The 26,735-nt window shown below is 39.0% G+C and overlaps 1 protein-coding gene across 1 annotated transcript in view; it reads right to left on the bottom strand.

Moving 5' to 3' along the window:
• The window catches only part of LOC100757375 (rho GTPase-activating protein 20), a 57,496-nt gene that overhangs the window by 10,324 nt on the left and 20,437 nt on the right, over window positions 1-26,735 (bottom strand). Inside the window, exons 10-16 of the mRNA XM_027395017.1 lie at window positions 24,548-24,657; window positions 23,897-24,083; window positions 21,817-22,072; window positions 20,661-20,904; window positions 17,801-17,861; window positions 12,675-12,824; window positions 12,515-12,543 (exon numbers count right to left, since the gene is read on the bottom strand). Coding sequence (XP_027250818.1) covers window positions 12,515-12,543; window positions 12,675-12,824; window positions 17,801-17,861; window positions 20,661-20,904; window positions 21,817-22,072; window positions 23,897-24,083; window positions 24,548-24,657 — 1,037 coding nt within the window. The remainder of the gene's footprint in view (window positions 1-12,514; window positions 12,544-12,674; window positions 12,825-17,800; window positions 17,862-20,660; window positions 20,905-21,816; window positions 22,073-23,896; window positions 24,084-24,547; window positions 24,658-26,735) is intronic.

Here is a 26,735-nt window from a genome sequence, read left to right as displayed (position 1 = left end):
GTGGTAGAAATTCTAAATAGGGAAATAGCAATATGCAAATGATTAGGGGGCTGGATAATAGGAGGAATTGTGGTGGGACATAACTGAAGAGAAGGGTTGGTTCTTCTTCAAGAATATTGAAGAAGAGGAGGAAAAATAACACTAATGAAGTCTTAAAGGGCCATTGGGAATCATATTACTCTTTAATTTACAGAAAGTGCATATAATAATTGTGTATAGAGATACATATGTGTGAGTGTGTGTTGTAGGGGAAGCTGTAGCCATGCCTACTTAGGGGCTGGCTACAGATATGCCTGACCACGTCCTCGCAAGCTTGCAAGGGCATGGTCAGGGGATGTAGGGTGACTGCGTTTTCGCTTTCGGTTTCTCTTTGGGGCTTGGCTACAGACTGCTGCCACGCTGGCTGGCTAGGTGGCTCTGTAAATAAGGCTTTTCCCTATTAAATACCCTTATATTTCTACCTGACTCCGTATTGGTACTTGAGCTCAAAGTGCTCATCACAAAGGCATGGACTATCTAACAATACCACAACTACTAGACTTGAAAAATAAACCTATTTTTTGCAGTTTTTGATGATGGAAGCCAGGAGCCTTCTAAAATAATGTGGGCTGTTGCTATTGTCCTTGATTGTATTCTAATGGTTGAAGGCTTTTACCTATTGCTGAAGACACCATGGACTTCAGACATAGTTCTTGAATGATCTAAGCTACATTTGACCTGAAAGCCTGTCATGAAGACTATATTTCATAGTATTGGAATGTTTTATGTAGGCTTACAAGGCTGGGAAGCAACCAGTAGTTTCACACAGCTGTATCTATGAACCAATACAATAACTAGCGTGATAAGGTGTCCCTAAGGGTACCATAGTAGCACCCATATCCTCGTGGTAACTAATAGCTGTTTAATTGGACTTAAGGTCAATTCAACAGAATGGAGATCAAGTCTGGTACTAGAAACCTGAACAACTACCCAGAGATAGTGAAATCATAGATCTTAGAGGAGAACCTACCACTTCCACTTAATAAACCACCACAATTTTTTTGTTTGTTTTTTGAGACAGGGTTTCTCTATATTGCTTTGGAGCCTATCCTGGAACTTGCTCTGTAGACCAGGCTGGCTTCAAACTCACAAAGATGTTCTTGCCTCTGCTTCCGAGTGCTGGAATTAAAGGTGTGTGCCACCAACACCCTATCAAAATACCACAATTTTAACTGAAAGCTAATATATTCAAACACATATATGTTATATAATATATGTATGTGTATACATGTCATATACATATAAGTATGTGATGTATATTCTATACTTACATATGCTTATATAATATATACTATATTCTTATATGTACAGATAAGTGTGAGATAAACTCTTACCCTCATCAAAGAATCTCATCAAACATCACAATTGGACAAAATTGTGCCCTGGTACAATGGATACTACAAAATTGTTGCACCTAAGAATAAGTGAACAACACAGAAAGGGGCAGAAACATGGGCAGAGACAGAGGATCAAAGAGTCTACTGTGAATTTGTGTGTCCTAGAAATAGCAAACAAATTTTATCTATGATACCCCAACAATACCGATGTCCAAACAACCATTATCAATAGACATTCTAATGTGGAAAAGGGAAATATCATCGTGTCCCTGGCACCAAACAAAGAAATATAATCAACTAAGGAATGGAGAGAGAGGAAGTATTAGTCTTCCCAAGGATGAACCTCAAAATTGTTTACTCAATTCCAGTGGTCATCTCTGAAATTTTGTACATAAAAACAATCCTAAGCACACGCAGCAGGCTGTATTTATACACTTACGCACTTATATAGTAAAAAGAAAAGAGAATGTGAATTTGTGAGTGAGTAAGCATAGGGTACATAGAAAGGATGAATGGAGGGAATGAAAGGGGATAAACAGTGATGTAATTATAATTATATATAAAATTATAATTATATAATGTGTATTAAGGTTATATATAATTATATGTCATGCATGTAACATTTTTAATTCTGTACCATAGAAGGCATGGCAACCAAGTGAAATGATAGGATCCAGAAATGATAGGAGTATTATGACTGTATTTTAAGTAGACATTGATGAAAGTGTATTTCAAAGCAATTTTCATTGGTGTAAGGTTAAAAAAGATGACTCTATGAGTAGAAAGGCAATCTGTGACACTAGGTAGTACATTGCAAAATTTAATAAAAACTGAAGGTACAAAGTAGCAATACAACATAAATATATTTACAGAATAAAATGGTAAGACTTCCTGGATTAGATATGGGAGTACACAAGAGAATTATGTAAAGTTCTCAGGCTTTTGACATGTATTTATGGTCCTGGTTTTGAAGTCATAAAGGGGTCTTGGAGAACAGCTGGGTCTTTGCACTATGAGAAGCTAGGGGAGAACAATGATGCAGGTATACCCTCAGTTTCTGTAGAAATCCAACTGTTAAAAGGATCATGGAGAGTTAAATAACACAGAGAAGTTCCTGGTGAAGGTGCAGCCCAGTTGAAGCAGAAATACTAGTACTTTTGGAAACACCAGTACCATGGAATCTGCAGTAGGCACAGAGATAAGTAGACAGAGACAAGAAGACAAGTTGTGTGTGTTGCCAATGGCAGAGCTGGGGAAATGCATTTTGTAACACAGAAAGTCTTGAACTTTAAAAGATATTTTGGAATTTTGAGTGGACTGAATATTTTAGAGTACGTCAACTTTGTAAGTAACTGTATATTTTTAAAAGACTATTTATTTATTTATTTATTTATTTATTTATTCTTTCCCAGCCTGATCATGGTCTCCCATCCCTCCCTTCTGTCCTCCCAGGTCACCCCCCTCTACTCCTTATATTTTCTCTTCAGAAAAGGGCACAGTTCTTCCTGTACATTAGCCAGCCATGGCATATCAAGTTATGGTAAGTCTAGTTACCTTCTCTCCTATTAGGGCTAGACAAGACAAGCCAATAGGAGGGAAGGGTCCCAAAGGCAGGCAACAGAATCAGAGACAGTCCCTGCTCCCTCTGTTAGGAGTTCCACAAGAAGACCAAGTTACACATATGTAACATATGTGCAAAGGGCTTAGGTTAGTCCCATGCAAGGTCTCTGGTTGGCATTTCAGACTCTGTGAGCCCCTAATGGCCCAGGTTAGTTGATTCTGTGGGTTTTCTTGTGTGTCCTTGGGCCCTCTGGCTCCCATGACCTTTCCTCCCTTGATTTTGTAAAGGCTTGGGGTAAAGCCCACAAAACATCAACTCTGCACAAAGAACTATAGGAAACAGAGGAAAGTTGAGAGGGGGAGAGGTGGTTTTCCACATCTATTGGGTCCCCATGCTATATGGTCAGCCATGAAAACATACATCAGGTAATATTATAAAGAACTGATATATTATGGAATATATATATACATATACATGTATATGTATATATATACAACAACAAGTGATGAATAAAGAGGCCTTGGTGAATGGATCAGGGTATATGGGGGTGTTTGGAGGCAGGAAAAGGAAATAATGTTATAATCTCAAAAATAAATCTTAAAAACATTTTAAAATGTGGAATGCATTTTATATTGAGATTTAACTAAGATATGATCTTGGCTATAAATAAAATTTTATACTTGAATAATGATGTGTTTGAGTCAGAATGAAAAAGGGTTAATAGTTGGGCCTGTTTATTGTTTGTCATCTTAACACAGAGAATGATATCAGAGAAGAGGAAACTACAGTTGCCTCTGGTGTGAGAACCCTGCTATGTGAGGCTTCAGTTGGATCCAGCCGTCTTGCTGGTTCCTACCTGAGAAGGGGAGTATGGATTGAGAAAGGGCAGGTAAAGACACTAAGAAAAAGACGGAGCCACAGGATAGAGTCAGGAGGGCAATCCAGTGAATACTGAATGCCCCAAGTTTATTCTTCAACATTCTTAAGTACCCCAACCAAAAGGGGGATGTGGCAAAAGACTTCATGTATAAGGAACAAACAAGACTTTCTTCCTTTAATTCTCCAAACATTTGGTAACCACACCTTAGACTCAATTTCTCATTATCCAGCCTTGAGGGTCAAGAGTAACCACACCTCAGACTAGTCTGTTGTTATTTAGATAAGACATCCACTACCAAGATCAAAACATCCCACAGCAGCCACGCCTTAGACCTTTAGGTCTTATGACTTATTAAGGATAGTTTTAAACTCTCTGACCTTGAGCAGAGCCATCTTTATGGGCCCCGACAACTCCCTCTTCTAAATTTAATTAATACCTGGCTTCTGCTACAGACAGATGAATGTGTCTTAGGTTGTCTTCTTTCACCTTACAGCCTTAACCATCATTGGAACACACATTCTGTCATGTGTGACCTGTCTCAGGTTGCCTGGAGGCAAAAAGATCTTACCAGTCTTTGACTACCAGTCTCTGTAATAAAAAAATGTTAGGGGATAGTGCATAGCTTGATGCCATGCACCTCTGAGCCAAATTTCATTGAGAATTCACAAGCAAGCTTGATAACGCTAAGCAATGCAAATGCTTTTATGGCTACAACATCTCCTATTAAAGGAATAAAGGATGATCAAAATGAAATGGGCTTTAAAATTGGTCTAGGATGTCTCCAATAGTTTTAGCTGTATCAAAATCTAAATCTGCCTTCTTAATTATATTGTATCTAATGAGTCATTAGTATCATGTCAAATTCCTGTCAGAATGAGCTCTGACTTTTTTCTATCCATTAACACTTACATAGCATAGCAACAGTTGCAAACATTAATAATTCCAGTATCATTATTAACAACAGACACATAATTGACTAGATTACAGTTCTCATAATTTCAATTCAATCAAAGGACAATAAAATGTTCTCATGGTGGTGAAGTATGAGTAACTCCACAATTCTGAACCTTTTCTTTTTCCCTCTCTTAAAGTCCAATGCATTGCTGCTTCTAATTTCCAAAGATAAGTTTGAGATACTACAGTCCTTGAGTACTGAATACTAGCTGCAAAACTTTTGTCCATCTCCTCTTGAAAGGACCAGCTCCCCAATTCGGCAGCCATAACAGCAAACACGTGCTTGTCTGACCTTGTCTTAGTCACTAGGAGGTCATATTCCTGCCTTGTGGCAAGGAACCAATCAGAAGTTAGCTGGTGGTACTATGCTTTACGGCTCTGGGTGTGCTTTACGGACAAGTGCACAGCAATGACTCGCAGAGCATTGGGAGTGCCTATGGGCCATAACAGTCAGTTGACCAATTAACACAGGGCAAACCCTTCAAGCCTGGAGGCACACCAGTCCTGAGTCTGTGCGTACCCCTAGACACTCCCCTTACGCTGCCCTATAAGATCTCTATGCAGACACTTTGAGCTGTCTTTCCTAGCCATCTGACGTGGTGGGTGGATGAAAGACTCGAGCTAACATGGGGTTAGCTCATTAAACAACTATAATAAAGCCTCGTGCAATTTTCATCAAACTTTCGCCTCCGCCTGGTGCTTGGGGTGGCCGTGGTCCTAGACCGAGATCCTAGGAGCCTGAGCTTCTGGGGGTCTTTCACTCTTCACACACTGCAGAGGAGCTTTAGCTACATATCACCTCCATAATAGTGTTCAATTGTTCTAATGAGTCCTTTTCCCCCAGAGGGGAAGTCTCTGAGGCAACAGCAGAAATGAGTTTTGACTAGCAAAAGTGAGTTCTATGTTCCAAGAAGCCATGTGACTAAACTGCTGGATGTTCAGTCCTTGGCTGGATCCAGAATAAAATCTCACAGAGCTCTAGGAAGTTGATGCAGCAGATTTGTTGAGAAACTGGAAATCTCCAACCATAATCTTCTTCCTTTCTCAGACTTGAGCACGATGTCATCATAGGGCCAGAAACACAGCTTTTGCTGATCTCACTCGAATTTGTTTGTGTATGTGTTGGTGGGGGTGCTCCAGCAGTCACAGTGATCATCAGGTGTGGCATTCCTCTGCTCCATCTACCTCACCAGACATTCTGGCAGTCAGGGAGCCTTGTTTTCTTCTTTTGAGAAAACACAAACATTCCCTCAAACCCATATTAAGACAGGATTGGATCCTTTCCATAATCCAGTGCAAGGTTCTTTCCATTTGACTTGAGCAGAAGTGGCACGAGTGCCATCATGCCAGAATCTATCCATGGCAGATTGCTCTCTGACATCCACATTCAGAAAATTTAAAATGAAAAGTGCATGATTTAATGCATTATGTGGAGACTGGGGGCACATCACCCCTTTACTTAATTTTTGAAGTTATGTTTTCAAGGAGCTTTGGGTATGTTTCACAATTCCTTGTCCTTGAGGTTTATAAGGAATGCCTGTTTTGTGTTCAATTTTCCATTGGGAACAAAATTGCTGAAATGCTTTACTAGTGTATCCAGATCCATTGTCTACATTTATAATTTTAGGAATTCCCATGTAAGCAAAACATTTTAAGCAGTGAGTTATCCCACACTTAGTGGCTTCTACAGTTTGTGCAGTGGCCATTAAGAAGCCTGAATATGTACTGACTTCCACATGCAAATATTTTAATTTGCCAAATTCTGCAATATAAGTAATATCCATTTGCCGAAAATGATTAGGAAGCTGGCCTTGAGGATTTACTCCTAAATTAGTCACAGGTAAATATTGTGGGCACACAGCACATTGTTCGACAATTTGACGAGCAGTTTCTCTTGTTAAACCAAATTGTTTTCTTAGACTTCTGCTATTTTGATGCTGAAAGGTATGTGACTGCTGAGCCAATTCTACCTGGGATAAAATGACCATTTTGTTAATCTTTCAGCTGACTCATTACCTTCAGCCAGTGGGCCAGGGAAGTTTGAATGAGCTCTTATATGAACCACAAAGCATGATTTTTCACCATGGTCAACTTGGCTTCATCCCAGATGTAAGAATCATTTATCATACATAAACTAATAAAATAATCTATCACATAAACTCACTAAAAGACAAAAGCCACATAATTATCTCGTTTGATGCAGGAAAGGCCTTTGACAAAATCCAACATCATGAGTAAAAGTCCTAGAGAGTCTATGACTACAAGGGACAAGCCGTAACACAATAAAGATAATTTATAGCAAGCTCACAGTCAACATCATACTTAATAGATGGTAACTAAAAATATTTTCATTAAAGTCAGAAACAAGGATATTCACTAAGTCCACACCTTTTCAATAAATTATTTGTTGTCTAGCTAGAACAGTAAGACGACTGAAGGAGGTCAAGAGGATACAAGTAGGAAATGAAAAAGTCATAGTATCTTTACTTGTAGACTGTATGATAGTATACATTAATGAGCCTAAAATTCCATCAGGAAACTCACAGCTGGCAAAGTATTTCAGCAAGTAGAAGGATACAAAATTAACACAGAGAAATCAATAGCCTCCCTGGATACAAATGATTAATTTACTGAGAAGGAAACCAGGGAAATACCGCCATTCTTCTCTATCAACTCAAAAATGTAAACTATATTGGGATAGCTTTAATCAAGAAGTGAAAGACATGTATAATCAAAACTTTAAGACATTGAAGAAAGAAATTGAAGATGACAGAAGATGGAAAGATTCCCCCATGCTCAAAAATTGATAGGATTAATAGAATAAAAATGAACAGCCTATAAAATATCAGTTGATTCTATCCATTTTTTACCATCATAAAATTTATGAGTCTTCTAGGTTCTGCTCATTATGAATAATGTTGCTATGAATATTATTGAGCAAATGTCCTTGTGGTATGACCGAGCATCCTTTGGGTAATAGTGCCCAAGAGTGGTATTGTTGAGTCTTGAGGTAGATTGATGCCCATTTTCTTAGAAACCTCCATACTCATTTCCAAAATGGTTGTACAATTGTACTCCCCCCCCCTCCAGCAATGGAGGAGTGTTCCCCTGACTCCACATCCTCTCCAACATAAACTGTCCTCAGTATTTTTTATCTTAGGCATTCTGAGAGGTGTAAGATGGCATCTCAAAGTTGTTTTGATTTGCATTTCCATGATGATTAAGGATGTTGAGCACTTCCTTAAATGTCTTCTGGCCATTTGAGATTCTTCTGATGAGAATTCTCTGTTTATCTCTGTACCCCATTTTTCAATTAGATTATTTTGATGTCTAGTTTCTTGAGATCTTTATAAATTTTGGAGATGAGCCCTCTGTCAGATGTGGGGTTAGTGAAGATTTGTCCCATTCTGTAGGCTGTCCTTTAGACAACCTAGATGCCCCTCAACCAAAGAATGGATAAGGAAAATGTGGTACATTTAAGGTACATAAGGAAACTGGAGTACTACTCAGTGGAAAAAAAATGACCTCATGAAATTTTCAGGCAAATGGACAGAACTAGAAAAAAACATCCTAAGTGAGGTAACCCACACTCAAAAAGACAAACACATTATGTATTCACTCATAAGTAGATATTAGATTAAAACAAAGGATAACCAGACTAAAATCCACAGCTCCAGAAATGCTAGGTAACAAGGAAGACCCTAAGAGGGACACATGGATCACCCTGGGAAGGGAAATTAGATGATATCTATAGGGTAAACTGGGGTCAGAAGTGGTATGGGGGGATGAAAACAAGAGGGAAGAAGATGGCCTAGGCAGGGAGGAATACAGTGGAAGAGCAATGAAAGAGATATCTTAGTAGAGAGAGCTACTATGGGCTTAGGGAGAAACCTGGTGCTAGGGTAACTCCCAAGAATCCACAAGGAGGATCCCAGCTAAGACTCCTAGCAATAGTAGAGAGGATGCTGAACTGGCCTACCTCTGTAATCAGACTGATGTATACCCCAACTATTATCATAGAGCCTTCATCAAGTAATTGATGGAACAGACACAGAGATCCAGAACACAGAACCAGGCCAAGCTCAAGGAATCCAGGCAATGAGAGGGAGGAGGGAACATGGGAGCAAGGGAAGTCAAGATGATGATGGAGAAATCTACAGAGACAGCTGAACCAAGCATGTGGAAACTCATGAACTCTAGACCTACAACTGTGGAAACTCCAGGGGACTGAACTAGGCCCTCTGTATGTGGGAGACAATTGGGAAGCATGGACTATCAGAGGGGCCCCTGTCAGTAGGAACATTATAGAAACCTAGTGTTAGACCCCCCGGAAAACTCAGGTGTCCGAGGTCCCAGGCTACGACTGCCATCACCCCAATCACCAGGTGGATTCGAGAGCTTGCTGCATTGTAATTTATTGTAATTTAACGAGCTAACCCCATGTTAGCTCGTGTCTTTCACCCACCCGCCACGGCGGATGGCTAGAAAAGACAGTTCAAAGTCGCTGCGTACAGATCTTTATAAGGCAGCGTAAGGGGAGTGTCTAGGGGTATGCACAGGTTCAGGATTGGTGTGCCTCCAGGCTTGGAGAGTTTGCCCTGTGTTGATTGGTCAACTGGTTGTTATGGCCCATAGGCCCTCCCAGGGTGGTTGCTATGCTCTCTATGTCATTGCTGTGCGCTTGTCAGTAAAGCACACCCAGAGTCGTAAAGCATAGCACCACCGGCTAACTTCTGATTGGTTCCTTGTCACGAGGCAGGCATCTGACTTTCTAGTGACTAACTAACTTCTGATTGGTTCCTTGTCACGAGGCAGGCATCTGACCTATAAGTGACCAAGGCAAGTTTATGGCAAGCACGTGTTCAGCTGTTATGGCTGCCGAAAGGGGAGCTGGTTCCTTCACTGGTAGATGAGGTAGTTTGTTGGAGTCCATTCCTTAGGGTGTGATGCCATGCTCAGTGGCTGTAGGACCACAATATAATCCTGGTACATAAGCTAACTTGTTGGAGCCCATTCCCTATGGTGGGATGCCGTGCTCAGTCTTAATGAGCATGGGAGAGGGGCCTTGCCCTGCCCAAACCTATTGTGCCAGACTATGTTGACTCCACATGGGAGCCCTTTTCCATGAGGAGGAGTGGATTTGGGGTGGGTGTGGTGTCCACGCCATGACTAAGTCCGAGTATCAGCCAAAAGCATGGAGATTTGAATGAACGACAAGATATCTGGTCCTTTTCTGAGAGAATGTGTCTCCTTTATTGTAGAGATGGAGCAGCGTTATATATAGACTTACAAAAACCCCAGGTATAAGGGTTCACAACAGGATGTAGACACTAGTGGGGCGAAGCCAGGAAAACAGGATGTACCTGTGGTTTTGCTGGAAAACAATTCACAGAGACCCCGTGGGGGCTGGGTCCCAACAGGTAGGCTAGGGGAGGAGGTGAGCAGGGGTAGGAGGAGTCAAAGGGGTGGGAGGAGGGGTGGGAGGGAGAACTGTGGTTGGAATGTAAAATGAAATAAAAAAATGAAAAAATTACACAAATTCAATATATACATGCATAAAGTTACAAAAAGTCTATGAAAATTGTCTATGAAGAAGAAATATCCATTAGAATGATCATAATTATGTGTTTGATAACCTTAGTCTTCTTGAAAATGGCCCAAGGGTTCTTATTTTCTTCCAGGAAAATAAAAACCTTTAAACATGAAAGCAATTTATAAGGCTTCTGATATTACTAGGAAAACAATTTCACAGAAAACTACCTGACCCCTTGGTTTTTAATTCATTCCTCCCCCTCCTCTGTAATGTTTCCTGACCTTACACACAAAGCTTCACCTACAGGACTGTACATGTTAGCTGAACAAGGATAACACCAATGAACGGGAGAGACTGGATGGGGGAAAAGTCTCTGATGCCTGAAATCTACACAAAGACTCATAGGCAACTGAGGAAAGCTGGGATGGGGAGAGGTGGTCAGACCCTAGGAAGAGCCCACCAATTGGTTGTATTATACCAAGCAGTCATCCCTTCAACCATACATACAATAACATTATCCTCTTGTAACAGTTATTATTTAGAAATATACATGTACATTCATATACATAGTAACACTTAGTGAGAGAGAGGCCATGAATGTTAAGGAGAGTAGTGAGGAATATATGGGAGGATTTGGGAGAATGAAATGTGAGGAATGCTGTAATTAGATTATAATATCAAAATTGAAAAATAATAGAGCATGGATGATATCTCTAAGTAAATTAAAACTTTCATCCTGACCCCAGATTTCCTGGTGAGCAAAAGACATAATTTTACAAACCAGTCTTCTTGAACATGATATATGGTACAGAACTGTGGGGCACTGACTGTTGTTTCATTCTTCAGCTGAAGCATGCTTTTCCCAGTTGTCTTCAGTGCTGCTCTACTGATAATATATCCAGGCTTCATGACAATAATCTCTTGTAGTAAGTGGCAGTTGTCTAAATGGTCATTCAATCGTGCAATATACATCTGTATGTTATGGCTCTGGACCACAAATGGACTGTGACTTTGGTTGTCAGTGTGTGCATTCCTACTTTTTCTCCACACATACCCTTTAATGAAACAGATATTCTTGAATTTAGCAGTAATATAGTTTCTGAGATTAGATGATATCTGGGAATTTAATCTTTTTTTCAACAAGTATTTAGTGAGTTTAACAGGAAGTTTGATAAGTCTGGGGACACATTGAGAAATATTATCTACATATACATTCTGATAAAACATTTTTAGCATGAGTGACATAAATTTGGTATATCATATGTATATATGTATGTATGTATATACATAAAAATATTTAAGAACTGGTAGTAATATTTTTGATTTTTACTTTATTAACAATTTTATACAAAGTATTGTTTTCATTATTTCCTCCAAACCATCTCTGCTTCTAGTACACCCACTAAAATGTTGGTTGGATTGCTATTCACACAATCCCTTAAATTCCAAGTGTGTTGAAGATTTTGTTGCTTATTACTCAATAAAGCTAGTTTTCCTATCTATAAAATTAGGTTAAAAACTAAGCAAAAGAAAAGTTATATGCAAAGTGCTTAACAATGGACCTAACATGTCAGAAAAGATATGATAACCAGAAGAACTAAATGCCAATCTAAGGTATGACACAAGTCTGAATGCAGATGATGATGATGATGGTGGTGATGATGGTGATAGTGATGATGTTGATGAAGGTGATGATGATGGTGATGATGATGGTGACGGTGAAGATGATAGCAATGATAATTTTGATAATTTAGATTTAACAAATCGAGGCTCACATTTTGAGAGTATCTCTGAATATATGGAGATTTCAAAGGCCTGCTTATTCTACAGCATTTCTTGCTGTTGGAAACAATAGTTATACCCTCCCTGCAGTTGGAGACAGTGGCTCTACAATCCCTGTTGGTGGTGAAAGTGGATTTATCAGAAGAGTCTGGTATTTCACTTTCCTGACAAGAGAACATTCAGAAGTCTTTGTATTTTTATCTCTACAGCCATGTGTTCCTTATTCAACCTCTGAGCTTTCTGATTTATAATTTTCAGTTTCATAGGCTCCATTAGGTCCATTTATCTTCATGCTTGTGTGATTACCATGAGCTAACTTTCAAAGGGGTAAAAAGTATCTGGCAAAAGTGATAATCTATGAGTATCTCAGGGTAAATTCTGTGAAATAATTAGGGGTGTTCTTCCAAAACCAATTAAATTACACTTACTTGATGAAATCATAAGGAAGCTGGAGATGCTAACAAAACAAACAAGTAATCGTATTAACTATTTGAAGGTTTGAGCTTACAGACTGGAAATATTTTCCTTATGAACTCATTCAAGCATAAAATATAAGGTTGTCATTAGTTAAGAGTACCTTAACTTTACCTTTGTAAACAGTATTGTCAGCATCCTCCAAAGACTATGGGGAATCATGAAAAAATCTAAGCAATCAATTATTGAATGGCTTTTATTATAACAATAAAGAATGTGTAATATACAGCACAAAATAACTATAATAACTGAAAATATTTGTAACTAAAATTATAAAATAGGAGAACAGAAGGAATGTCATATAATAAGCTTTTATGCACTATGGATAAGTGGGAGGTAGAAGGAAACCTTCACATGGAATGAGTTGGAGCCTGAGAAGTTCTTACTCAAGGCCAAAGTCCATACTCTAAAAGCAACACTTTTGGTTTCTCTTGGTTGATGGTGGCATAGTTGTAGGGGACAGTGTAAGCCATGTTTGCTAGAAGCTGGCTACAGGTGTGCCTGACCACGCCTGTCAGGGCATGGTCAAGGTGAGGTCAGGATGACGCATGATAGGGTTTTAAGGGGCTGCAAGGCACATGGGAGCCCCTTCTCTTTGGCCTCCCTGCCTGGCACATTCTGGCTTGCGTTTGGCTGGTGTTTATAAAGATACCTTAACCTTACAGACTATGGATCATCTCATAATACATAGTCAATACCTTTTAAAGGAATTCTCAATTCAGAACAAAACCAGAACATTCAAATAAATTCTGTTAAATGTTGTAAGTGGCTTCCAAAAATAGCTTTCAGCAGAATAATATAGAAAGTAAAGGATGTAGCCCAGTGGAGTTCTGGGGATTTGATTCAAGTCTCCAGTTACTGAGAAAATCAAGGACAGGAAAATAGCTTGGCCATCCAGATGTGGACTCAGTCATCATCCTCTGGGAGTTGGTTCTAGAGAACACTATGACCTTCAGTGTTACGGGATGCATAAGTTGTTCTGTTGCTCACTGCTAAATAAAACATAAACTGTCATCTTGATACAAACATTGTTAAATTATAGATTTACATCAATTCATATAAAATGAGTTTTTCTATATATTTCCTCAAATTGATGAGACAAATATTATCAAGCCAAGAAAATCAATTATGAAACTCAACTCAACTCTATACAGTGAATTACTTGTGTTTGCAGTATACCCAATTTTGAATGGCAGGAACTGTTGATTTTGGTAAATTTTATCTCCCCCCTTGATGTCTGGGGCCACAGCTCCAAAGTCTATGGAATGGTAAACTCCTAACAAGGACCAATTAAAAATAAACCAAGGGCATTTGCTCTAGAGCCACTACTTATAGACAGCTCCATGACAAGTTTAATGTGGTAGGATATTCTTGAGTAGGTTAGGCTAATTCTTGGTTATCTAACATGGGGTTAGGATAGCAATGTCTGGAAATGCAAAGTACTCATTTATTTTTTCGTAGAGAAAGAAACAATTTCATGTATGTCATGGACAGAGAGAAGAATGCATTCTCTGTGAACCTATTACACACACACACACACACACACACACACACACACACACACACACACACGGTAAACATGATTTAAGATGTGATTTGTAAATCACAATTTTACTACTATTCTTACTTGTTTTGTTATTACCTCACATGGTGTGGTCAGAGGTGAAATCAAAGGAGTCTTTTGCAATGGCAAACCAAAGCAGATCTAATATATGCGGAGGTTAACTTCTAACAGAAAATTCTTCAACTGTGTCTTTGTGATGAATCCGTATCTTCTCAAACTTCTTATCTACCATGCCTATTACCCTCATGTCACCATGTTGAAGGAAACTACTATCATCAGTTTATCTCAAGGAGGGAAAGGATTATGCATCTCTACAGGGATGCTGAGTGTGGAGGATGCCAAAACTTTCTTTACCTTTAAGACACATTCCTCACTCAAGTGTACTTCCTCCCCATAATCAAGCTTTTCTTTGAGGTTCAGAAGGATCTGTTGTCTGTCCTCCTGAAGACTTTCTCTTTATATGGTCCCTTTTCATCAATAAAGAGCCTGTCTTGTGAGAGATAAAAACAAGCTTCTTATTATTACAGTTGGAAGCACTAGTGTATCTCCTTATTGTGAACCAGAGCAATGGCAGGTAGTGGTGCAAAGCTAAAACTGGGAATAATAAAAAATTTTGAATTTTTCTTTCTTTCATTTTTGTTTCTCTTTTTTTGCTTCCAAATAGATTTTCTCCCCTAATTATTTTTCCCTAATTTGAAACATTGGGGTGTTGCTGTAATTAGTTATTCCTCAGCAGTGGATCAGACTTCTGTCTCCCAAGCATTTTGGTGGATGGTACCTTCTTACTTTGCCTTCTCTTCTATGGATGTCTCTTTTAAGCATGCCATTCTCAGTTACTAATGGTATATTTCCCTTCCAGTGCCCCAACCATTATAATTACTTCCTGTCTGTCCTGTGCTCTATTATGAGTCTTAAAATCTGTGTTTTAAAGAAAGCTTTATCTCATTACACTTCCTTTGACAGAGACTTACATTTCCTTTGTGACATTTTATTTTTAACTATCAATGGCATAAGATGCTGTCATGGTCAAGAAACCAAGGGAATATCAATCTCTCTTCCATCATTTCAGTAATGTAAAAAGGAGTACCATATACAACCTTACTGAATAGTTTCTCTAGTATCAAATTTGGGATGATTATATCCACCATTACCAGAAAGTATTGTAAAGTACACAAGGTGTGGGCAGTAATTATCATGTATCTGACATGATAAACTTGTTCACATGAGCATTATTAATTCCTGACACTAAGTATAGTACAAAATGGATGACGCACAGTAAATATATATTTTCAATGGCAATTTACTAACGTTTAAAATAGTTCATGCCATCCTATACCCTTTATCCAGCAGCTGGTGGAAGTAGAAGCAGACATTCACAGCTAAACACTGAACTGAACTGGAATCCAGTTGCAGAGAAGGAAGAGTGATGAGCAAAGGGGTCAAGCCCAGGCTGGTGAAACCAACAGAAACAGCTTGCCTGAACAACGGGGAGCTCTTGGTCCCCAGACTGATAGCTGGGAAACCAGCATGGGACTGATCCTGACCCCATGAATGTTGGTGTCAGTAAGGAGGCCTCGGAAATCTATGGGGCCCCTTGTAGTAGATCAGTACTTATCCCTAGCATAGGAATGGACTTTGGGAGCCCATTCCACATAGAGGGATACTCCCTGAGCCTAGATACATGGGGGAAGGGCGTAGGCTTTATCCCAAAGGATATGACAGACTCTGAAGGTCCCCTATGGAAGGCCTCACTCTCCCTGGGGAGCAGAAAGGGTATGGGCTAGGTAGGGTGTTAGTGGGGGGGGGCAGGAGAGGAAGTGAGGGAGAGGGAATGGGGATTGACATGTAAAACAATCTTGTTTCTCATTTAAATAAAAAATGGAGAAAAAAGTAAAATAACTCATGCCCTATTATGTGGCTTATAAATGCATTCTACTAGGATGAAAAGGTTAACATATAGCACAGAACAATACTATGCATAATTCCTTTATACCATAAAACAAAGCACTGTGTATATTTTGAATTATAATATGGAATAATCTCAGAGGCAATAATGTTAATGAAGACCCCAGGTTAATATGGAGTCATGAAAGATTCTGGAAAGGTTAAGGTTTGGGGCCTCAGATGTTCTCACCCATAGACACATTTCTTCCAACAAGCTACTGGGTTTGTGTCTTTGTAGAAACTAGTCAAAGCCATGGGAATAGTGTAGGTTTTTGTTATTATGGTCTTTGTTTGCTTTCTTTTCTAATTTCTTGAATTAAATATCTCTAACTTCAGTGGGATTAATTTCTTTGAGGCACTATTGTAAAAGGATCCCACCCTCATGGATGGGTTATCTAAACATTCATCAGTTTTGCATTTCACTGAAAACAGAGGTTCTCAGAAACTATGCTGAAAAGCAGAGCTGTAGAAACCAAAGTGAAACTCACGATATTGGAGTAGGCAGGCTGTCATCCTCTTGAACACTCAGGGAAGACATTCCAAAGAGTTGTCTCTTCATTGCTAGTGATGGGAGATTAGAACTGCCAATGATGTGTTCCTCAATTGGTGCATGTGGGGTGCCAAGATTTCCATTCAGGTGTTTGTTGTGGAAAAACCCTTTTCTACACTATGAATATGTATTAGTCCCATTGGTTAATAAAAAACTGACAGGCAGGTAGCTGGGCAAAATATTAGGCTGGAAACAAAACTGAGAATGATGGGCAGAAGGAGGGCAAGATAGGAGAAATGCCAGCCAGCTGCCCAGAAAGCTGAACACACTAGATGACAGGTAAAGCCACAAGCCATGTGGCAATACATAGATTAATAGAAATGGGTTAATTTAAGTTGTAAGAGCTAGTTAGTAACAAGCCTGAACATTTATAATTAATATAAGCCTCTGCTTGGTAATTTGAGAAGCAGCTGCTGGCTATTTGGGAACAGGCAGTCAGGAGAGGAAATGTCCAATTACATACTGCATTCCAACGTGTGCCCAAAATTTCCACATAAAACCTGTCCAAGCTTAAAAGTGTATCTAGACACACAAAAACATGGCTTCTTGGTAGCTGTCTTTTCTCCAGTGGGCTCTAATTCTTTGTGTGAGCAGAGACAGGGATCCTTGCTTTCTGGCTTGGTGCTAGCAGCAAAAACAGGAGGCTCTTTTAAGAGTTTCTGATACCAAACACTTATATGGTGTTTATGAGAAGCTGGTGGCATGCTACTCGGTGGCAGCATGGAAATAGAAACTTCCCAGAGTTAGGGCTGTAACATGGCTCCCAGAGTTGGAGGTAAACATGCCTCTGTCATGAGACTAGACTCGCAGGAAACTGACAGGGAGGAGCTAGCACCAGCATGCCATGATCTAAATTACATAGCAGCTTTCTAAATTTATTTTTATTTTTATTTTTTTTATGTTAGACAGGAAAGTTACAAATGTGCCCTAAGGACAAGTTCAGACAAAAACAAATACTAAATGTATTACAAAGTGTAGATGCACAGATTAAGATGCACAGGACTTGGTTAAATATAGGCTAAATTAATTAGGGGAGAAGCCAGCTTACATAAGAAACCAATGACCCGAAAGTTCCTGCTCTGAGGATCCATACCCAGGCTGCTCTGTGTGACCCAACCAGAACCAAGAGAGTGACTTGAGATCCGGGACCCCAGACCTAGTCTTTCCCCATCACATTCGCACCTGTGAAAATGCCTTAACAGGCGTGGTCAGTGCAATAGGTGCAAGTGGAGTGGATATCTCACTACAACAGAATGTTTAAAAATATATTCATATTTTATATGCAGCTGGTGGAAGTAGAAGCAGACACCCACAACTAATCACTGAAATGAACTGGAATCCAGTTGCAGAGAAGAACGAGTGATGAGCAAAGGTATTCAGACCAGGCTGGTGAAACCCACAGAAACAGCTGACCTGAACATCGGGGAATTCTTGCTCCCCAGACTGATAGCTGGGATACCAGCATGGAACTGATCCAGACCCCAGGAACGTGGGTTTCAGTGAGGAGACCTTGGAAATCTACTGGACCTCCTGTAGTAGATCAGTACTTATCCCTAGCATAGGTGTGGACTTTGGAAGCCCATTCCACATAGAGGGATACTCCCTGAGCCAAGACACACCGGGGTGGACCTAGGCCCTATCCCAAAGGATATGATAGACTCTGATGACACCCCATGGAAGGCTTCATCCTCCCTGGGGAGCACAAAGGATATGTGATAGGTAGGGTTTTAGTTGGGGGGAGGTGGTAGAGGAGGAGGGGAAGGAGAGGGAACTGGGATTGTCATGTAAAACAATCTTGTTTCTAATTCAAATAAAAAACAATATATATATATATATATATATATATATATATATATATATATAGGCTTGGAAAAGAAAAGAAAAAGGGTAAAGAAATTCCTTAAAAAAATAGTGTGATTTAAAAGTATAATAAGCCACATGAAGACGGAAAATACACAGACACAATCTGGATTATGCATATTTTTGTGTTGTCTTTAAAATTTTGTTTGCTGCTAAGAGAACTTGAATTATGAAATTGCTGTATTAAACAAACCTGTATATTTTAAATTTATCTTGACTTCAAGATTTCAGTCAAAAGATGTCACTTTGAGAAAGAAGTTATAATCTTGTTTTCACAGGAAATGAGAGGCTGTGGATTTGTTCCGCCTTAAGAAAAATCAGGTTTGGTCAAGGAAGAAGCCCTGAAAAATCTGTGATGGGAGTGGATGGCCCATATGAGCCAGCATTTCAGAGCACCTTGTTTGCAGTTTCCTCTGAGTTCTGCATCCAGAAAAGCTTCAAGTCTGGTGGCTGAGATGATCCAACCTCACACACTAATTCAGTCAGGATTTGATCATAATCCTAAATTTTATCAGGGTCACCCAAAGATTACCAGCCCCTCCAATCAGCAGGAAGTAGTCTATCCCCACATTCTCCAAAATAAATTGTGAATGTTTGTCATCATTTAGGGGGGTTGGTTACAAGTTGTTATGGATAATTGTCAGAAAAATATCTAAGCAAAGGAGATTAGTTCAGGGATATTATTCTTTTTTTTCTATTTTTTTATTTTTTATATATTTGAATCACAAACAAGATTGAATTACATGACAATCCCAGTTCCCTTCTCCCTCCCTTCTTCCTCTACCACACCCCACAACTAAAATCCTACCTATCATATGTCCTTTCTTCTCAGGGATATTATTCTTAAAAGGAGGGAGAATATGAACATGATAAGATAAGAGGGTCGATTACTGAATCTACTATATCCCCCCAAAATTAATCATACATATTTTACATTAGTATGGATTTTGGTTTATTGATACAAATTTTGTTATACTGTATGTTTATTTCTACTCTTGATTAGGGTATTATTTATGCAGCTCATTTAAAATGTAATATATAATTAAGAAATACAGAATAATAGTAATATGTAAGAGCAAACTTATAGTCATTTAGTTAGGTTTCCAAGGTCATACGCAGATATATTTCAGAGAGATAGGCAATCTTCGCACATTTCAAAGACCTACAGAATATGCCATTTAAAATGTTTTAAGAACTTTTCTTGAAAAGTTCTGCTTCTGGCAGCACAAATTACTTCAAAGACAGTGATGGACACTGAGGAAACTCTATATGGCGTTTGTTGTCTTTAAGGCAAAAGCTAGTCATGTAGCCAAAGAAACTGGCCTCGCCTCAATTGCCGACAGTTACTGCCCAAACTGGACCTGCAGGGACACAAGAAAGTTTGCAGGACTGACAAACTTTGCCAAGACAAGCTAGACAGACAGTTCTTCAATGATGCCTACTTCTTAGGAAAGTCTGTCAGACATGCTAGGCCTATAGGCTAGAATTGGATGTCCCAAAGTTACAGAGGAACTTTGGATGACTGTCCAGGTAGCCTGATGTCCCTGTGTTTGGATAACATTTCCTACTTTAGGGTCTTTCATGGAGCTGAAGACTAACTAGTTATAATTATAGTTTTCCTTAGTTATAATACAAAGTAAATTAGATACAAAATTTTAGACTCACCAAGATGAGATAATTAACTATTTTGTCTAATTTGCCAAATGCAAATGGATTGGATATTGTTACTGTAACTCTTACTTGAAAACTATTTTTGCTGTATCTAGTTTTAATGTATTAAGGTTAAAACGTTCCTTTTAAATTAGATATAAAGGGGCAGTACTTTGGAACAACCCTTTTTTAAGCTATTAATATGTATTACTCTCATGGGTTAGTAAAAAGTTGGCATGCTGGACAGGAAGTTAGGTGAGAAAGCCAACTGAGAATAAGGAGGAGGGTGGAATCATGAGAGATGGCAGCCAGATGTCCCAGAAGCAAGACATGCTAGAGGACAGGTAAAGCCATGAGCCACATGGCAACACATATATTAATAGAAATGGGTTAATTTAAATGTAAGAGCTAGTTAATAACAAGCCTGAGCTATCAGCCAAGCATTTACAATTAATATAAGTCTCTGTGGTAATTTGGGAAGTAGTTGCCGGTATTTGGGACCAGGTGGTGGCCACAGGTAAAGTCAAATTACAGGTTTTCCTTGTTTGGTGCTGGTGGTGTGTGAGTATTTCCAAAGACGATTTTGCTCTTTGCTGCTGGTGGAGTGTCAGAGTTGCTGAGGTTTGCCTCATTTGCTGCTGGTGGGGTGTGAGTATTTTCAATGGGGTGCTCCTCATTTGGTTCTGGTGGGGTTAAGCACATGTTGTCTTGGCTGGTATCAGGGTCCTGTGTAATCGTTGGATTTATAAAAGATGTTTTCACATCTTCCTCAGAATCTGAAAAGGAAGGGAAATCACCGTATTTTGTAATTGGACTCACTTTAATCCTTGCATGCACTTTCATTTCATTCATTTCATACTTTCTGCATCACCATAATATACAGAAAATAACAAATATTACAACATTGATAACAATGACATTGCATCATGAGGAACTTGATATCTAGTTCTCTATGGCCCATATTATCTAGCTATAATCAGTATATTCTGGTGCTTGTCTTGAAAGCTATGCATATAGGTATGAGAATTGAACAGTGATACAGTACACAATCTCTGAGTCCTCCTGTGTGATTTCTTGACTGAACAGCCCTGGGGCTGTTAAGGCAACTCTCATTTAACAGCAATACCTGCAATTCATCACATATCCTGTCTAACTGCATTTCGACAGCCTTTAGCTGTGTCTATTTCTCACCTATGGGTGAATTATACTATATTAAAACTTGCAAAAGAGACAGGGATGGTGGTGCACACCTTTAATCCCAGTTCTCAGTATGCACAGTCACAAGGATCTCTCTGAGGATATCCTAGTCTACAAAGTGAGTTCCAAGATGGCTAGGGCTGTTACATGGAGAAAACCCTGGTTGGAAAAAATTGAGTGGCTATTCTCAGTATTGTAAAAATCAATTCAGGAGTCAAGATACTAATGTAACATTTTTCCACGTATTTTCTTTGAACCGTGTGCTTGGAACTTGGACAACTTACCTCCTACATAAATTCGGGACCACTATGAAGAAGGAATGAAAATTTGCAGTCAGTTTCTAACAACAGGAAAACATCTATAACATATAGGTGAAGTTTTCACTGCACAATGGTTTTAGTAAACTCCCATCACTACTCATTGTAAATGATGTTTTGGGGTACTAAATGATTCTAACATTTAAGTTATGATAATGGAATATCTGTGCTTACCTATAATTCCTTCATTGTGAAGAGGAGCAGATGGACTTCTGGACACTGCATCATTGCCTGTGGGGCATGTGCTCCCACTGGGACAGGTGTTGTCTTCATGTTCTTTTACCTCCATCTCAACGTTGTCTGTTACAGTGTTCAGGGAATTGTAAGACTTTTCCCCATCAGAGCAAACAAATGAGCTCTCATCATGAAATGGACTGTCTTCTCCAAATATTTTTGGATAATTCTCAATAAGGAAACTAACAAGACAAATCTGTGGAAAAACGAGGTAAACACAAAGGGTCTCCGTCATTTTAAATGGTTGTAAATTGTATTTGATATATGAGTTGAGCTAAAAGTATGCAGTTCAAAATTCTGAGAAAATGTCAGCATGTATAAATTAGTGGGGTGTTTTCTGCTAGACATTTGAAAGCAGATTTTTGAGATCACATGTTAAAATGTGGTCATCATATGCAATACTATAGAAGAGTATGATTTCCAGCGTTCCCATGGTGATGGCTGGTATATATTGTTTACTTGACTAACTTTCATTCCATTTGTGACAGATATGCACAAGCATGTATGTTAGGATGCTTACAGAAAGGCAGAGTTAAGGAGGGAAGGCTACCCCTGAATGATAGGCAAAGCCAACTGAGCAGCAGCATCCACGTGTCTATGATTGCTCAGTGCAGATGCAATGTTAAGAACTAGACCCACTTGTTCATTATGTTGGGAGATTTTGAAGTAAGGCCAATTTAGAGGGAATTGGATAGTTGTGGAGATGCAATGGCAGGTTGTTTGGATCCCTGCCTTTATCTTCTGTTTGTTGATGCTACACAATATGAGAAAAAGGTGATCTGAGTCAGGTGTTTTAGAATATTATTTTAAGATGTGTTGCATCTGTTTATGCTGTGGAATATTTGTTTAATAATTCAAAGATGTGTTGCATTCCTTCATATTGCATGTGTTTAATTCGGTGAAGCTGTGTTTCTTTCCCTGTTGGAAACACCTGATTGGTCTAATAAAGAGATGAATGACCAGTAGCAAGGCAGGAGAAGGGATAGGTAGGGCTGGGGGCAGAGATAATAAATAGGAGGAGAAATCTGGGAGAAGGACTCCAGGGTCCAGCCACCCAGCTACACAGCAAGTCATGGAGGAAGAAATAAAGAAAGGTATATAGGGAAAGTTAAAAGTCCAGAGGCAAAAGGTAGACTGGGTAATTTCAGTTAAGGAAAGCTGGTTATAAAGAAGCCATGCCAAGGCCCGGCATCCATAAGAAAGAATAAGACTCCTTGTGGGTTTATTTGGGAGTTGGGTGGAGGCCCCCAAAAGCTCAAAGAATAAGGAGTAAAGGAGGAAAGAGTAAAAGCAACCAACAGTCAGGCCTTCCTGCAATGTACTTCTTGCAGGCCCAAGAGCAATTGCTCAATCAAAACTAAATCAGAAACTCAAATACTGAGAGTTAAAACAACCATTTGATCCCAATACTGAATATTCAGCAACAGGAGGCCAAAGATATCTTTAGTCACACTAAGCAGGCCTCAGACCAACCATATCTGATAAAAGCAATCCATACTGCCTTTGTTTAGTTGGGAAGCCTCCTTGAAAACAAGTAGAAATTCACACATCCCTCAGTGATGACATCAGGATTCAGTCGTAATTTCTGAACCCAGCATCCATGATTTCTAATCATTTGACAACATTTACTCTCACTGTGTTAGTTTAAAAATATATAAATCATGCCAGGTGTTGGTGGCGCACGCTTTTAATCCCAGCACTCTGGAGGCAGAGGCAGGCAGATCTCTGTGAGTTGGAAGCCAGCCTGGTCTCCAGAGTGAGTGCCAGGATAGGCTCCAAAGCTACATAGAGAAATCCTGTCTCAAAAACTGACAAAGGATTGAGCCAGTGAGCACAAATAACTATTTAAATTCTACTTATTCAAAATGCACAAATGGTTCTTACCTTCTTGAAGAATGAAAATCAAGGGTGAACTTATTAGAAAAAATAGCAAACAAAAACAGACTCTCAGAATAGTCCTGTACTCCTGTATCATGGTCAATGCTTGTTTACCCTAGTCATAAAATATTTGTCTCATTACCTTTTTGGAAACATCTGGGAATCCTGAGTTGCAGGAACTAGGCAGGCATAGAATACTCAGGGCGATGCAAACAGCTAGATTAGAAGATGTCATATGGTTGACTTCAGAGTTTCTCTCAATTTTGTATAATATTCCAAAAAGTTGTTTCAAAAGAATGACATTTGGTTGGGGTAGTTGCTCTAAAAGTCTGAAGACAGGGACACGTTATTTTAAAACAATAAATTTCACTCATGAAATTGTAAATATAAAGGGAACAGAGAATTGTCTGTATCTTAATCATGGTGCTCTGAGAATAAAATGAAAAGAGGAATGTGTCCTATAAATATTGCTTGAAATATCATCCCAAAGTCAGAAGAGATAGAAAAATTTAATTGGTGAACACACACACACACACACACACACACACACACACACACACACACACACACACACACACACACGTATTAATGCTGGGATTACAAGCATGGGCCACTGTGACTCCCCAAGTCATACTTCTCCTTTCAAAATGTCTTCTCTGTTTGTGAACAATTGAAACCTTTTGTTGTCAGTCAATATTTTTAGTAACTACTTCTGTGGCATATAATCTAATGTGTCTAAGCAAACACTGCTTCTATTTTGTTAATGTTGTTCAGGCCATTAGTGAATCATTACCTCTGCACTGCAGCTGCTTTCTCCTCCTCACACACTTGGTCAAGGACAGCAAGCCATTCATCGTATAGTCTAGAAGTCAGCACACTTCCTTCTATATTTTGAAGAAACTCCTTACATACATAGAAAAAAATATGTGGAAAATATAAGTCACAGAAATTACTCAAAACACTTTCAAAAGTAAAATTTACTTTAATTCCAACTTTGTTCATAATTACTAACCTGTCCCCTACTTGGAACCTTGTCTGACATGAAGACCCACATCTGCTTGCCTCTGCATCTAGAGTGCTGGGATTAAAGGCAAGCACCACCACTGCCCAGTATCAAATTCCATTTTTAAATGACAAACATACACATTATGATAATTTCTTCACAATCAAGGGCTTTTTACTTCTCACCCCAATGGCTCTGAAACATGTGGTCTAATTGAATGGTCCCATGTAATTAAAGCAAAGGCTGAGTGAGCCTGGACTTTCTTTCCTTTGCGGTGTTCCCTGAGAGAAAATGCTTCTAGTAACATCCTGTAAGTGATAGGGGAAATGGAATGTGTGTCTTTGTATATATAATGACTGTTAAATAAATATCACAAACTGGGCATGTGATACTCCATAATACATGGAAAGCATAGTGGTATGCACCTCTAGTCTCAGAACTCAGGAGAGGAAAACATATACCTCAAGTTAGAGATTAACCTGGGCAAGACAACAAACTGCATAATTCCTTGTTAGTTATTTAAAAAAAAGAAGATTTCTAATCACCTTGACAGCTTCCAGACACATGCTGTTTGTAGTGATCTCAAGGATTTAACTTTCAAGAAATGCATCAAGCTAACTTTAATCATTACACTTCAGTAGTTATTCAGTTATCAATAATCTAAAACTACCAAGTAGTTTTAGAGCTGGCACATGTACCAGGCATGAGTTGAGTGAAGAAACTGAACTACTTTCCATCTCCTTATATCGTTAGTATATAATAAACAAAAACTGCCTTGGTAGTTTGCATTGTTCAACATATTTTTTACAAATGGGTCTCAATGCTTGGAAACAGAAAACACTGTGCCTGGTACATATAGTCTGGGAGAGGACAATATCATCTTGGCCTGCTGTCACTGAACATGTATGTTTCTCAGAACATGGTTATCCTCGGAAGGTTCCTGAGTCAAAGTATGCCAAGGAAAATTGGGGTTGAGCTACTGCACATACATACACAGCTCGATGGAAAATTGAGGAGGGAGGGAGCAGGAGGACATGAAACACTAATTAATCCTACACTGCTGTCCCTATGAACCACAACAGTGACTAGCATGGTAAGTTATTATCTGATTTCTTGGCAGCAGAGAAATCATGCCTGGTACTGGAAACCTTACAGCTATCCAGGGATAGCTGGGTCATGGCTCTTAGAGAAGCTCTTGTCACCATTGCACTAAACAAGAATATTTACAGAATGTATTCTAAATATTTATATGAATGCAGATAGTGTAGCTCTTACCCACCCATCAAAGTAGTTTCTCTTTGTAATGAGATGGAGACTATTACAGGTAACCACAACTGTTCAAACACAGAGAATAAAAGATCCTGTGGTTCCTAGCCCAATGGGTACATATACACCAAAATTCCTGAACTTTGGAGTCAGGGACCATTGTTAAGAGAGTCAGATTGTAAGCCAGAGAACCAGGAAATTTGCTTTGAGATTGAGTTTCCTAGAAATGAGGGGGAGGTGTCTCTCACAATAGTACAACAATGTGACTGCATAAACAACACCCGAACAAAAATATCATCCATGGTGACACTAACTTGAAATGGGGAAATCTCATGGAGCCAAACATCCAGATGTAGAACTACAGGCACATAAATACTACTGAGAGAGAGAAAATTAGTGTTTCCCAAAGATGAACATCTTAATTGGTAATCCAATACCAATTGATTAGCTCAGAAATAGTGGATCTATTAGCAACCAGAATTGGACTCATCGGGTTGTTTTAACATATTTATGTGTATATGTATATGTATATATATACATATACATATGTATATATATGCATATATATGTAATAGTAACAAAAATGGGACAAGTATTTGAGAGGAAGTGGTTAGTTGATGGGAAATATAAGAGGACTTAGAGCAAGGAAAGGGAAGGAATGAAATGATGTAATTTTAATTTTATTAATTTTTATAGAAAATAGGATTTATTA

The sequence above is a fragment of the Cricetulus griseus genome, assembly GCF_003668045.3.
Source record: "Cricetulus griseus strain 17A/GY chromosome 1 unlocalized genomic scaffold, alternate assembly CriGri-PICRH-1.0 chr1_0, whole genome shotgun sequence".
Lineage (NCBI taxonomy): Eukaryota > Metazoa > Chordata > Mammalia > Rodentia > Cricetidae > Cricetulus > Cricetulus griseus.
The sequence above is the reverse complement of the archived record's forward strand: the minus strand, read 5'-3'. Positions and strand labels throughout refer to the sequence as shown.